The sequence below is a fragment of the Myxocyprinus asiaticus genome, chromosome 24 (genome assembly GCF_019703515.2).
Source record: "Myxocyprinus asiaticus isolate MX2 ecotype Aquarium Trade chromosome 24, UBuf_Myxa_2, whole genome shotgun sequence".
Classification (NCBI taxonomy): Eukaryota; Metazoa; Chordata; class Actinopteri; order Cypriniformes; family Catostomidae; genus Myxocyprinus; species Myxocyprinus asiaticus.
In genome coordinates this window covers 16,072,050-16,087,023 of record NC_059367.1, presented here as the reverse complement: position 1 = coordinate 16,087,023, position 14,974 = coordinate 16,072,050, and the positions used below count along the sequence as shown (strand labels likewise).

At 38.9% G+C, this 14,974-nt stretch overlaps 1 protein-coding gene across 3 annotated transcripts in view; it reads left to right on the top strand.

Annotated features, from left to right (window-relative positions):
* The window catches only part of LOC127415269 (A disintegrin and metalloproteinase with thrombospondin motifs 10-like), a 116,129-nt gene that overhangs the window by 34,897 nt on the left and 66,258 nt on the right, over positions 1 to 14,974 (top strand). For all 3 annotated transcript variants that reach the window (XM_051653954.1, XM_051653952.1, XM_051653953.1), the window contains exons 7-8: positions 3,614 to 3,759; positions 8,190 to 8,233. In XM_051653954.1, coding sequence (XP_051509914.1) covers positions 3,614 to 3,759; positions 8,190 to 8,233 — 190 coding nt within the window. The remainder of the gene's footprint in view (positions 1 to 3,613; positions 3,760 to 8,189; positions 8,234 to 14,974) is intronic.

Sequence of the window (14,974 nt, the reverse complement as noted above, 5' to 3'; positions counted from 1 at the left end):
GCAGAAATGTCACATATGAAATTTTTAAATACTTGGGCCTTACTTGTTATTCTTATTAAATAATATATTAATACAATAAATCTTCATTCTGATTGCCATTTTTAATATATACTGTGTGTTAATATAAAGAGTAAATATATTTGATCAAATAAAGAGTACATTTTAAAATGTATCTGTATGTTTTGCCTCTCTATATGTTATTATGTTATTTTAATTAAGTAATGATTTGTCAAAAAGTAATTTACTACATTCAGCATGAAATAAAATATTGCAGGAGTGAAGGAAGCAGTAAACTCCCAGCTGGTACATCTTCCCCATGGTGGACTATGGGTTATTAACCATTGTTGAGTGTACATCAAATGTACACTCGAAATTAGAGTGCACTGTGGGTAATAATGAGTGAACAAAAGTATGGAACAAGTGGCTCACTCAGAATTCAGACACTCCTACAAACTGGCAGACACTCGATATAGTGCACTATATAGTGAATGGGGGCGGTTTCAGACACAGCGAGTGTTCCACGACGGGGTTGGTGCCCTACACACTAGGCTGCGTACTCTGCATTTAGAGAGCGGCGGTACTGCTGTATAGAACTAATGATCTAAATTCTTCCAACACTGAAAACTGTAACTACACTGAAATAAGAATCCACACAGGACTTTAAAAGCTATGAAATAGCTAAAGTAGACATTAATAAAACCTGATCTTGCTTTGGTTTATATTTCAGCATTATATATAATGTCCTTGTGGGAATTTTCACGTTTTCACTGTAATAATTACTAGAAATGCTTCCAAACCTCTCTTGTTGACAAATTCATTCAGATCTGACAAGAGCCCTTAAAGGGATAGTTCACCGAAAAATTACAATTCTCATTATTTACAGCCACCCCAGATATGTATGACTTTCATCTGCTGAACTCAAATGAAGAATTTTTTAAGAATTTCTCAGCTCTGTAGGTCCATACAATGCAAGTGAATGAGTGGCAACCTTTTAAAGCTAAACAAACAAGCATAAAAGTAATCCATAAACTTCAGAAGCGATGTGACAGGTGTGGATGAGAAACAGAGAAACAGATCACTTTAACATTCTTCTTCTTGTGTTTTTGGTGATTCACATTCTTCTCTGCATACACCCCCCCCCCCCCCCCCCCCCACCGCTGTCTAGCAAAAAATGACAGATATTGATCTGTTTCTCACCCACACCTATCATATCACTTCTGAAGACATGGATTTAACCACTGGAGTCTTATGGATTACTTTTATACTGCCTTTATGTGCTTTTTGGAGCATCAATATTTTGGTCTACAGAGCTAAAATATTCTTCTAAAAATCTTAATTTGTGTTCTGCAGAAGAAAGTAAGTCATACACATCTGGGATGGCATGAGGGTGAGTAAATGAGGAGAGAATTTCATTTTTGGGTAAACTATCTCTTTAAAGTGATAGCGCAGCCATAATTTAATATTCTGTCATAATTTCCCTACCCTCATATTGTTCCAAACCAGTGTGACACTTTGTATTATGTGGAACACAAAATATGTTAGACAGAATGTTAGGGACTGACAGTCTCTTCACCATTCACTTTCAAAATATGGAGAGAAAAAAAAAAACATTCACTGAAAGTAAATTGTGACTCATGCAAACATACTAATATCTCCTTATTGTGTTGCATGGAAGAAAGAAAGTCATATGGGTTTGGAACAACATAATGGTGAATGATGACAGAACTTCCATTAATAATAATAATAATAATAATAATAATAATATTTCTATAATACATGTTCAGTGTGTATTATATAATGTGATATAGGGGAGTAAATGTCTGTTATGTAATTTGTGAAAGTAACGAGTTACTCACTAATTGAGTACTCTTTTAATTGGATACTTTCTTACTCTTACTCAAGTAATTATTTTTTAAAGTAATTGTACTTTTATTGAGTACAGTTTTAGGCTACTCTTCCCACCTCTGCTTGTTTGTTAATTTACAGGCTAAAGTGTAATTCCTAGTCTGAACCAGTTGAGACAGTCCGCACAAGTCTGGACTGTTTTCTGCCCAGCTCTACTGGTTGTGTACAGAAAGCATGCCATGACTGCTCTTATTGTTGATTGTGACCTCTCAAATTGCCACATGGATGAATGTACAGGCCTCAGAAAAAAGTATGTTAAAATCCAGGGAGTCAAGTCTAAGGGCAGGCGCACAATCCACACTGTTCCACCACTGTTCTCGCCGCCTGCCTCAACACTCAATCAATCTGGCTCTGTTATGCATTCAGGCTGCCCTCTCTGTCCTGAAAGGGGTGTGACGACATCGCATGGACAACTTGGCTCTCTCCGCTTGGTCTCTGAGTGGAACACCCGCCGACAGAGTCAAGAACTCAGACAGACTCATAGAGATGATGAAGAGGGCAGGGAAAGGATAGGAGTGGTTTTTGCGGTGTATTTAATGAAGCATTAATGATCCCAAATCGCAGACAGCTAAAAATAAATGGCCCAGTAATTCGTTCCGCCTAATGTCATTTGACAAATGATGGGAGAGCAGTCATTAGGAGCCGTATTAGCTATGTTGAGATAACCACCGTGTGGTGCCCTGTGGTTGCAGTGGAACCAACAAGGTTTGTTTCCAGATGAGAACACCCCGCCACCCCCTGCGGGAGAGGAAACCTGGAAAGTCGGGGCTCTGAGGACAGAATTATGGGATGATACAATTATAGGTTATGCCAATGTGTGCATTCCTGGGTTATGAATGTAATGGTGCTGTGGCCTGCTTGGGTGCCAGGGAGAGTAGCAGTGGTAGAGCAGTGTGTCATTGGTTCAGCGTGCCCACGTTACCAGAGGAGCTCTGACCTACTGTACACTCAACATGCAGTTAGGCAGAGACATGACTCAAAAATCTGGAAATAGTCTTCAAATTGCTTACCTATAGTTGTCTCAGCATGGGAATCAATTTTCATTCCTCCTAATACAAATAAATGTTGAGCATGCAAATCGCATAATGATGAAATCATAATGCCCACAGCAATTGTAAATTACTAGATTTAACATTTTTCTGAAGAAAATTGTGATAATGCTTGCCCAATGCAAAAATCCCTTTGATAATGCTAGATAGGGCATTTTGGGTTATTGCCAGAGTGATGCTATGTGGTTGCTAAGGTATTCAAAGTGGTTTAGGAGCATTGTCATATGGTTACTAGGGTGTTTTGGGTGGTTAGCCTGCTAGGAAGTTTCTTACTGGCCCATTTTGACTAGATATGCCTTTATGATATTCTGGTCACTAGATACTGTATGGTTTGAGTCCCTCTTTTAGTGTCAGTCTATGAGTTTTTATTTATTTATTTTTTTTATTGTGCACAAAAAGAAAATCGTAAGTCTAATTGCTTAGAAAAGTAAAAGCACACCTCTCCTCAACAAGTTGCAGGATTTGAGATGTCATTGTCTGTAACAAAAACAGAGTGGGACAAATTACACACCAAAGTTTAATACTTAGGGTTAGAGGTTTGTTCAAACCCTAACCCTAAGTATGAGCAATATTAGTAGTGATTCTTGCCTTAGCAAACACCACTAATGAATCTGGATGTACTGTATGTGATCCAAGTTTTTGCTTCTTTTTCTTGCCAGCCCACACTAGAAGTTAACCATCATGCGGGGAAGTCTTTAGACAGTTTCTGCAAATGGCAAAAATCCATACTGCACCGGAGTGGTCATGGCAACGCCATCCCTGACAATGGAATCGCTCACCATGATACAGCAGTGCTCATCACCAGGTCAGAATGCAGATGATTCAGCTCTGTTTTTGGAGGTATATTACCTTTCAAAAGAGTTCTGTAGCAGTATTATGTATACTGATGGTATCAGATGTAATACCATGGTAATGAATTATTACCTTATTCATGCACCATATGAAATTCATATATCATTGTACTCCTTGGTACTTCAAAGAATTCCATGGTACTACCATGATGCATGGATGGATAAATGGATAGATGTATGTATGTACAGTTGAAGTCAGAAATTTACATACACCATCGCCAAATACAATTAAACTCAGTTTTTCACAATTCCTGACATTTAATCGTAGAAAACAGGTCAGTTAGGATTACTACTTTATTTTAAGAATGTGAAATGTTGGGGGGGCCTGGGTAGCTCAGTGGTAAAATACGCTGGCTACCACCCCTGGAGTTCCCTAGCTCGCTAGTTTGAATCCCAGGGTGTGCTGAGTGACTCCAGCCAGGTCTCCTAAGCAACCAAATTGGCCCAGTTGCTAGGAAGGGTAGAGTCACATGGGGTAACCTCCTCATGGTTGCTATAATGTGGTTCGTTCTCACTGGGGCACGTGGTGAGTTGAGCGTGGTTGCCGCAGTGGATGGCGTGAAGCCTCCACACGCGCTATGTCTCCGTGGCAACACGTTCAACAAGCCACATGATAAGATGCACGGGTTGATGGTCTCAGACGCAGAGGCAACTGAGGCAATAAGTCCTCCGCCACCTGGATCGAAGCAAGTCACTGCGCCACCACAAGGAGTTAGAGCGCATTGGGATTGGGCATGCCAAATTCTGGAGAAAAGGAATGTGAAATGTTGGTGCCTGGGTAGCGTTATGGAAATGGATGGATAAAAAGATGGTTGGATGTATTATGTAGGTGATGGATGGATGTGTTATGTAGATGATGGATGGATAGCTTACTTATAGTTGTCTCAGCATATTTTGCAGGGGTAGGAGAAAGTATTTAACTTTTACGCACATCAGCTTCAATTACATATTCAGGTTTAAGCAGAAGAATCTAAACTCTTGGACATATTACATGAAGAAGCTTGGTATCAGTCTAGTTTACAGGGAATACATGGAGTAACCTCCTCGTGGTCGCGATTAAGGTTTCTCGCTCTCAATGGAGCACGTGGTAAGTTGTGCGTGGATCGCGGAGAGTAGCATGAGCCTCCAATGCTGTGAGACTCCGCGGTGTCATGCACAGCGAGCCACATAATAAGATGCACGGATTGACTGTCTCAGAAGCAGAGGCAACTGAGACTTGTCCTCCACCACCCGGATTGAGGTGAGTAACCGTGTCACCACGAGGACCTACTAAGTAGTGGGAAATGGGCATTCCATATTGGGAGAAAAGGAGATTAAAAAAAAAAAAAGAAAAGGAAAAAAAAAAGAATGTGAAATGTCAGAATAATAGTAGAGAGAATGATTTATTTCAGCTTTTATTTCTTTGATCACATTCCCAGTGGGTCAGAAGTTTACATACATTTTGTTAGTATTTGGTAGCATTGTTCTTCAGTTGTTTAACTTGGGTCAAACATTTTGGGTAGCCTTCCACAAGCTTCTCACAATAAGTTGCTGGAATATTGGCTCATTCCTCCAGACAGAACTGGTGTAACTGAGTCAGATTTGTAGGCCTCCTTGCTCGTACACGCTTTTTCTGTTCTGCCCACAAATTTTCTATCGGATTGAGGTCAGGGCATTGTGATGGCCACTTCAATACTTTGACTTTGTGGTCCTTATGCCATTTTGCCACAACTTTGAAGATATGCTTGGGGTCACTGTCCATTTGGAAGACCCATTTGCAACCGAGCTTTAACTTCCTTGCTGATGTCTTGAGATGTTGCTTCAATATATCCACATAATTTTCCTTCCTCATGATGCCATCTATTTTGTGAAGTGCACCAGTCCCTCCTGCAGCAAAGCACCCCCACAACATGATGCTGCCACCCCCATGCTTCACGGTTGTTATGGTGTTCTTCGGCTTGCAAGTCTCACCCATTTTCCTCCAAATATAACAATGGTCATTATGGCCAAACAGTTAAGTTTTTGTTTCATTAGACCAGAGGACATAAGATCTTTGTCCCCATGTGCACTTGCAAACTGTAGTCTGGCTTTTTTATGACAGTTTTGGAGCAGTGGCTTCTTTCTTGCTGAGCAGCCTTTCAGGTTATTTCAATATACTGTAGGACTCGTTTTAGTGTGGCTATAGATACTTGTCTACCTGTTTCCTCCAGCATCTTCACAAAGTCCTTTGCAGTTGTTCTGGAATTGATCTGCACTTTTTGAACCAAACTACGTTCAACTCTAGGAGACAGAATGCGTCTCCTTCCTGAGCAGTATGATGGCTGCGTTGCCCCATGGTGTTTATACTTGCTTACTATTGTTTGTACAGATGCACCTGGTACCTTCAGGCATTTGGAAATTACTCCCAAGGATGAACCAGACTTGTGGAAGTCCACAATTTTTTTCTGAGGTCTTGGCTAATTTCTTTTGATTTTCCCATGATGTCTAGCAAAGAGGCACTGAGTTTGAAGGTAGGCCTTAAAATACTTCCACAGGTACACCTCCAATTCATTACACCTCCTATCAGAAGCTAATTGTCTAAAGGCTTGACATCATTTTATGGAATTTTCCAAGCTGCTTAAAGGCACAGTTAACTTAGTGTGTGTAAACTTCAGACCCATTGGAATTGTGATATAGTCAATTAAAAGTGAAACAATCTGTCTGTAAACAATTGTTGGAAAATTACTCATGTCATGCACAAAGTAGATGTCCCAAATGACTTGCCAAAACTATAGTTTGCTAATATTAAATCTATGGAGTGGTTAAGAAATTAGTTTTAATTACTTCAACCTAAGTGTATGTAAACTTCTGACTTCAACTGTATGTATGTATGTATGGATGGATGGATGGAAGGATGGATGAATAAATGCATGCATGGATGGATGGATGGATTAGTGCGTTATAGAGATGGATGTATAGAAGGGTTGGTGTGTTATATAGATGATGGATGGATGGATGCATTATGTGGATGGATGGATGGATGGATGCATTATGTAGATGGATATTTGGATGGATGGATGGAGTGATGCGTGGATGACAGATGCATTATGTAGATGTTGGATGAAAAGATGCATTATGTGGATGGATGGATGGATGGATGGATGGATGGATGGATGGGTAAATGGATAGATGGATGGATAGATGTGTGCATTATGTAGATGGATGAATTGATGCATTATGTAGATGATGGATGAAAAGATGCACTATGTGGATTGATGGTTAAATGGATGGATGGATGGATAAAAGGGTGCGTTATGGAGATGGATGGATAAAAAGATGGATGGATGTATTATGTAGGTGATGGATGGATGTGTTATGTAGATGATGGATGGGTGAATGGATGGATAGCTTACTTATAGTTGTCTCAGCATATTTTGCAGAGGTAGGAGAAAGTATTTAACATTTACGCACATCAGCTTCAATTACATATTCAGGTTTAAGCAGAAGAATCTAAACTCTTGGACATATTACATGAAGAAGCTTGGTATCAGTCTAGTTTACAGGGAATACATTTTCATTCTCCTAATGCAAATTATGTTAAGCATGAACATTGCATAATGATGAAAAAACAGTGCTCATCACCAGGTCAGAATGCAGATGATTCTGCTCTTTTTGTGGAGGTATATAACCTTTCAAAAGAGTTCTGTGGCAGTATTATGTATAGCAGTGCTCATGGTACTACCATGTTCATGTACTACCAATACCATAGACCAGAAAATATAACTGCTATGTTACATGTCCATCAAACCATGGTACTTTTTGATAGTTAAGGGTTCTGTTTGTCTGTGTACTGTGCACAATTTGTTATGCATGCTGTGTGGTTCTCATGTTGGCTCATTTAGTTGGTCTCAACCCAGCATCATTCAGTAAATGCTTTTGAGCACTCTGTGAGCACACACATACTTACAGCTGTTTGTATTTTGTAGCACTCTACTTGTCTTGGAAATCGCAATTTAAAATGGCTTCAAAGAACTTAATGTGTAAAAGGGAAAGGGTAACATATTTTCCAAGACTAAAGTGGTGTTTGTAAGAACAGGTAATTTAAGGTAAATAGTGATATACCTTTAATCGACACAATGAGATGTGCCACAGAACTGCATTTGAGATTAAATAAATAAAGTTTGAGGAAGAAAGTGAGAGTGTGTGAAGGAGAGAATGTCTGAGATATTTGGGAAATGTTATGCCTTTATATTACAGGCTTTTATCAGAGGGCCTGTGTGCTGGATGCATCAAGCATTTCCTCTCATTGTCTTCACTCACTTATCAGGACAGTGTCCAGTCTGAGAACTGTCACAGCTCTCTAGTGTGTGTGTGTTCTGTGGCAACCCAAGCAGTTTACTGACCCCAACAAATCTTGTATTTACAGATATGACATCTGCATCTACAAGAACAAACCCTGTGGAACACTTGGTAAGAACACTTGGCATCCACCCATCCATCTACATAATTCATCCATCCATCCTCCCATCAACATAACGCATTCATCCATCCATCTATAAAACATATCCATCCATCCAACCCATCTACGTAATTGTTACAGGTTCCAAGCATAGGACCTGAGTGACAGATTTAACTTTTGACTGAGAAATCTGGAGAAAAGAAAAGACACAAATCTTTATTAAACTCACTTAATTTCTTCTTAATAATAAAAGCATATTCAACAGATATATCACTCTGTAATATCACTTTCTTTACAACTTCAACATATGTGAACAATCATCACATTTGTAATCACATACACACACACACACACACTACCAGTCAAAAGTTTTGAAACACTTATTCTTTATTATAATTTTTTTTTTCACATTTAGAATAATAGTAAAGTCATCAAAACTATGGAATAACATAAATGGAACTATGGGAATTATATTGTGACTAAACAAAATCCAAAATAAATCAAAACTGTGTTATATTTTAACATCTTCAAAGTAGTCACCCTTTGCCTAGAATTTTCTGTTGACATTTTCTCAACCAACTTCTTGAGGTATCACCCTGGGATGCTTTTTAAACAGTATTGAAGGAGTTCACATCTATGTTGGGCACTTATTGGCTGCTTTTCTTTATTATTTGGTCCAAGTCATCAATTAAAAAAAAAATATATATATTTTTTTTAATTACATTTTTGTTTTATAATGAAATAAATTAATACGGTGGCACAGTTATATTTTTGTCTACAAAACTAATTTCAAACATTTAAGCATATGCCTTCAGATCAAAAGATTTTATGATCATGAGAAACATTTCAGTCAAGTGTTTCAAAACTTTTGACCTTTAGTGTATATATATATATATATATATATATATATATAATAAAGCTACGAAATAATAATACATTTTTCTTAATTATATATTCTACCTCTGGTAACGGATCAACATATAATTCACTCAAATGCTTTGATATTAAACGATGAACCAAAAAGTTAGCTATTTTTAGGGTTTCTTCTGTGAACAGTGCTGACATATAACTGTGCACGGTGTATGTATAACTCTAACGTTTGACGTCACTGTACAACATTTACACCATTAGTATTGCAATCTGAAATTAAGCATAATATCTGTACAGAAATAACCACTGAAAACTTAAACATGTGATTTAAATAAACAACGTATTACAAGACAGATGTGGAGCCATTTCACTACTTGTAAAAAAAAAAAAAAAAAAAAACGGAGCCGAAAATAATCTCAAAATACAGTGGAAAAGGGGCGGGCGCCATTTTGGCCCATTCACTTGCATTGAACGACCCTTACAATTGCTGTTGCACTCATTAACATGGGGGAAACTCAAACTTTAGATAACTCAACATATCTTTTATCTAATGGATTCTTTGACATGAAACCCAAAGTACATGAAGCTTAGTATGTTTTAACATGAGACATGTTGTTTTTTAGAACTTTTACATTGAACGTACCTGAGAAATCAGGAGAAAAGAAGACAAGACACAAATTAGTGGCTTTAATCAGGTGTGGCTTGTCAGCCTCTGAGGGCTGAAAGTTCTCGTGCCACTAACATCCGTAAGCAGCGCCACCTTGTGGCTGCAGCAGTACTGACTCATTGAAAACACAGCATTACATTGACAGCATAAAAATGGCTGAGGCAAATACATTATTTTTAATACAAAATAAACACTTTTTTTTAAACAAAAATGTGACCATACATTTGTGTGCATCACACGCTCCCCAACAAAATAAAAATGGCTCCTGACATAACATTACATTCATTAAGGAAATTCAACCTCAATTTCTATTACGGCTGCACGATTATAGCAAAAAATCATAATTGTCGATTATTGTCCTTGATATTGTAATTGCGATTATTAATGTCGATTAAAATATTAAATTACCGTGATGTCACAAAGCAAACAACCATGCGGTTCTTCAGAGTAGCAGATTTCAATAGTGGATATGACACTTAACTGCGCTCCAGGTTCTTTTAAACATCTTTTAAGCTTTAAATGTTGTAATAATGTTTTTAATGTTAGACCAAATAAAAATGATTTTAAATGGATATCTATGGTATAGAATAAATTAAATTATTGCTAAATTACTGCTTAAATTATTAGTCCACGTACAGTAAATAATATGACATATTCAATATTCAAACCTATTAACAGCCGACAGTTACTGCGTTTCAGTAAGCCCTTTGGTGGCGAGACAGGGGACCATTCATCCCATTAGATCTTCAGTGGTGGCCTTGTTCATGTAAGATCATCGTTAGATCATTTCTGGCCTCAGTGGGTGCACTTTGGAAATTAAAAACAGTCATTTGTGATCGGAGTTTGTGCGATTCGTGAAAATGTTAAATCTACTAATACAAGCTGCGTGGCAAATGGGTCTTATTAGAGCAGATGCGATAACAATGACGGTGATTCCTGAAATATGCTATTTATGCCATATTCTTTATTTTGGCTACACCTCCAAAACAAACATAGAACAGTTAAGCTGAATTACTTTATTGCTATTTTGAACAAATCAAATTCACATTGGCCTACTTATTAACATGACAAAACAAAACTGTTATTACATTTTTAATAAATTGTACACAGAAATCAAGCAACGTGACAAACTCTCCCTTTACAATGACTGCTGTCACTCACTGCAGGTTTACACTGTTTGAGACCTGCATTTCGACGCGAGCTCAGTGACGCTCTGCACAAAGTTCTGCACTCTCTATTAAAGCTGTCTAATCAGCATAATAAATCAATTATTTACACCGTGTCTATGCCTTGATTAGAACGGGAGTGTTTTAGTTTTGTCGTGATGCTCATTTGCAGTGTATTTAACATCTATGTTTAAAGCGAGTGGTGCAATATGCGATGAATCCAAATCTTGTTCTACAGCTTCTTTTCAAGTGTCAGGTGATGTTTCTTCAGTATTAATTTTCGTGTGCCACCGCAAACAGCATCTGGGCACTTAGATGGTTTAAAACTTGCGTGGAGGACTAATTTAATCGGCTCCGATTGGCCAATGCTGTTTCATTGCTCTTCGTTTTTTGATTAATTGTGCAGCCCTAATTTCTATCTTGTTTTCTTTTTTTTAAACCCAAACACAGGTATTGGCGGTGTATGTTGAACTGTCTGAAATGGCAGTGGAATGTGGTAAGGTGCAATGAGGTGAGGTGGAAAGTAGTAAGGTGACATTTCCTCAAAATGGTATCTGACCCTTCCCATAAGCCCATAAACTGTTTACTGTTGGATATGGCTATACTGTAGGCTGACCTAACGTATGGTAAGTGAACATCTGGGCTGGCCATTTATCACGTGTGTTCTTGGTTCTTGGTCTGTTGCAGTATATTCCAGTTCTTGTCTCTCTTCACATTCATCAGATTTACAGTGTTGTTCTGCAGATGCCTCTGTACAGATAGGTTGCTTTTCCCTTACAGGTTTTTCACAGGGTCGTTGTCATGAAGGATCACAGGAAGGTACATTACAGGTAGGATGATTGCAGGTAATTTCAGGGTCATTCATACGGTTATTTGGCATTTGTAGCCTGTAGTAATGACCGTTACTCTCATTTCCATCTGTATCTGTGTCACTGGATTGTTGTTTTGTCTGTCTGTGCTCTCTCATCTTTTTAGGTGCTGTTGTTGGAACATCAACATGTAAGTCATTGACTTGATGCAAACGATTTCTGTGTAGGACTCTCCATTTTGAACTGTCTGTCTCAGCTACCACTCTGAACACTAGACTGTCATTCACTTGTTCTTTCGCAGTGTAGATGATCTTCTCCCAGTATGACCTCAATTTTCTTGGTCCTCCCCTCTCACTTAGATTTCTCAGGAGTTTTGGTAGTAGTACTTCTGGCGCTTGAGTTTTTGCTGTTTTCAGAAGCAATTCTGTATGCCTCTGACATTCGCTTAGCCCATTTCTCTGTGTATCCTCTTTTTGAGTCTTATTTCCTTCTCCAGGCATTAGTCAAACAACAGGTCAATTGGCAAGCATGGATGACGACCATTCGGTAAGTAAAAGGGTGAGTATCCTGTTGCTTTATGTCGTGTGCAATTGTAGACGTGGACAATCTGAGGTAGGTGTTCCTTCCATCTTTCTGTTTCCATTTCTTCCAATGTCCTCAGCATCTGTAACAATGTCCTATTTAAATGTTCGGCTGTGTTGCCCTATGGATGATATGGCGAAGTTCTAGAATGTCCATTCCAGCAAACTGTCGCAGCATCTTGAAGAGTTCGTTCTCAAATTCTCAACCTTGGTCGTGGTGTAATTTGGCCGGAAAACCAAACTGGGGGATAAAATCATTAAAGATTCTAACTGCCGCAGTTTTTCCTGACTTATTTTTGGTCACATAGGCTTGAGCAAACCTTGTAAAGTGATTTACAACAACAAAAATGTACTCATAGCCACCTCTGCTACATTCCAGATGCAAGTAGTCAATAGACACAAGCTCGAGGGGTGAACTGGTGGTTATGCTGCCCATTTGAGCTCTTATGTGCAAGGCTGGCTTCTTCTTCTTTGTACATGGGCACTGTCTAGTGATGTAAACCTCTATGTCCCTTCTCATGAACGGCCAACAGAACCTTTCTCTTGCAAGGCTAAGGACCCTCTCTATTCCAACATGGCCCATATTGTCATGTACACTACCGGTCAAAAGTTTTGAAACACTTGACTGAAATGATTCTCATGATCTTAAAAATCTTTTGATCTGAAGGCGTATGCTTAAATGTTTGAAATTAGTTTTGTAGACAAAAATATAATTGTGCCACCATATTAATTTAATTATAAAACTAACATTTAATTAAAAAAAAAAAAGTTTTTGAAATTGATGGCTTGGACCAAATAATAAAGAAAAGCAGCCAATAAGTGCCCAACATAGATGGGAACATAGATGGATTGAGAAAATGTCAAGAGTACATGTCTGCAAATTCTAGGCAAAGGGTGACTACTTTGAAGATGCTAAAATATAACACAGTTTTGATTTATTTTGGATTTTGTTTAGTCACAACATAATTCCCATAGTTCCATTTATGTTATTCCATAGTTTTGATGACTTTACTATTATTCTAAATTGTGAAAAAAAAAAAATTATAATAAAGAATGAGTGTTTCAAAACTTTTGACCGGTAGTGTATGTGCTTGAAGACTGTTTGTTTATAATTTGCTGGCAAAATGAACTGAAGTCTTTGTGCAGTTTTACTATACAAGAGTCCTCCTAAGTGCGACTTTCTTCATTCGTGCATCAGCTTTTTGACAGCACCTCTGGCTCCTTGTCTCATATTACTTGTAAGAGTTCCATTGGATTCCTTTAGCTTGATGATTTTGGCAATAGCCGGGTCTGTTCTTTGTGCTTTTCTCAACTCATCAGGGTTATCAATTCCAGGCATTCTCAGGTACTGTATTCAGGTGAGTGGTTCTGTGACAGGTTGAGGACTGCAGTCCAGGCAACATCTTGACGCTCAGCAGCTCTACTCCCTTTTCAGGTGGCCTTGACTGCTTCGCTGATAGTTCTTCTGTGCATTCTGTGATGTACTGATTTATATCAAGTGGAAATCAGGAGAGTGTGTCTGCGTCCACGTTCACTTTTCCAGGTCGGTCCTTGATGTCAAATCTGAAGTCTGAGAGCTCTCCAACCCATCTGTAGCCCACCGCATTGAGTTTAGCTGTGCTCATAACGTACGTCAGGGAGTTATTATCTGTGTAGACGGTGAAGTGAGGCGCATAGAACAAGCAGTCCCTAAACTTCTCGCAGATAGCCCACTTCAGTGCGAGGAACTCCAGTTTCCCAGATTGGAGTCTGTAATTTTGTTCAGCAGATGTCAGAGTCCTTGACCCATATCCGATAATTCTTAGTCTCCCATTCTGGCGCTGATAAAGAACAGCTCTGAGTCCTTGCTCTGAGGCATCTGTGTGGAGAGTAAAAGGCAGGTCAAAGTCGGGATAGGCAAGGAATAGTGGAGTAGTTAATGCATCAACCAGTCTACACAAAGTTCTTTGGTGTTCTTCGGTCCACTCAGTTGGAGTCCGAGGTGGTAACTGGACAATTTTCTCTCCTCCTTTTTGTTCTTCCTTGGACTGTTGCTGTTGTGCTCTTCTTCACTTGCAATAGGATGTAGCTGGATTAGGCAATTCAAGAGAAGTCCTGGGCATATGAGCGATAGTAGCTCAACAAACCCAGCATTTTGCGGACCTCTCCAACAGTGGTATGTGTTTTAGTTCTCAAGGCATGGACTGCATCTAGGTCTCTCGGATCAATGCGAACTCCGTCGGCAGATACTAGTTGTCCAACATACCGCACTTCCTTTTTAAACATCTCACACTTGGTCGGTCTCAGTTCAACGCTATGCCACTGGAGTGCTCACAGTACTTTTTGAAGTCCTTCAACATGTTCTTCAAATGTTTTGGCATATCACAGGACTAGGTACGGGATGCAGCATTCACCTCTCAGTGTATCCAACATTTCCTCCATACGTCTTTGAAATGCGGCCGGTGCACTGATCAAACCAAAGGGAATATGGACCCATTCACAGAGACCCCATGGAGTAATGAAGGCTGTTAAGTGTCGTGATCCCTCTGCTATGAAGCCTTAGTGATAGGCTTTACCTTGGTCCATGATCAAAAACCAACTATATCCACCCAGGGTATATGTGAGGTCTTGGATTCGAGGTGGAGGGTGCCAGTAAGGAACTGTCTTCAGGTTCAATAAC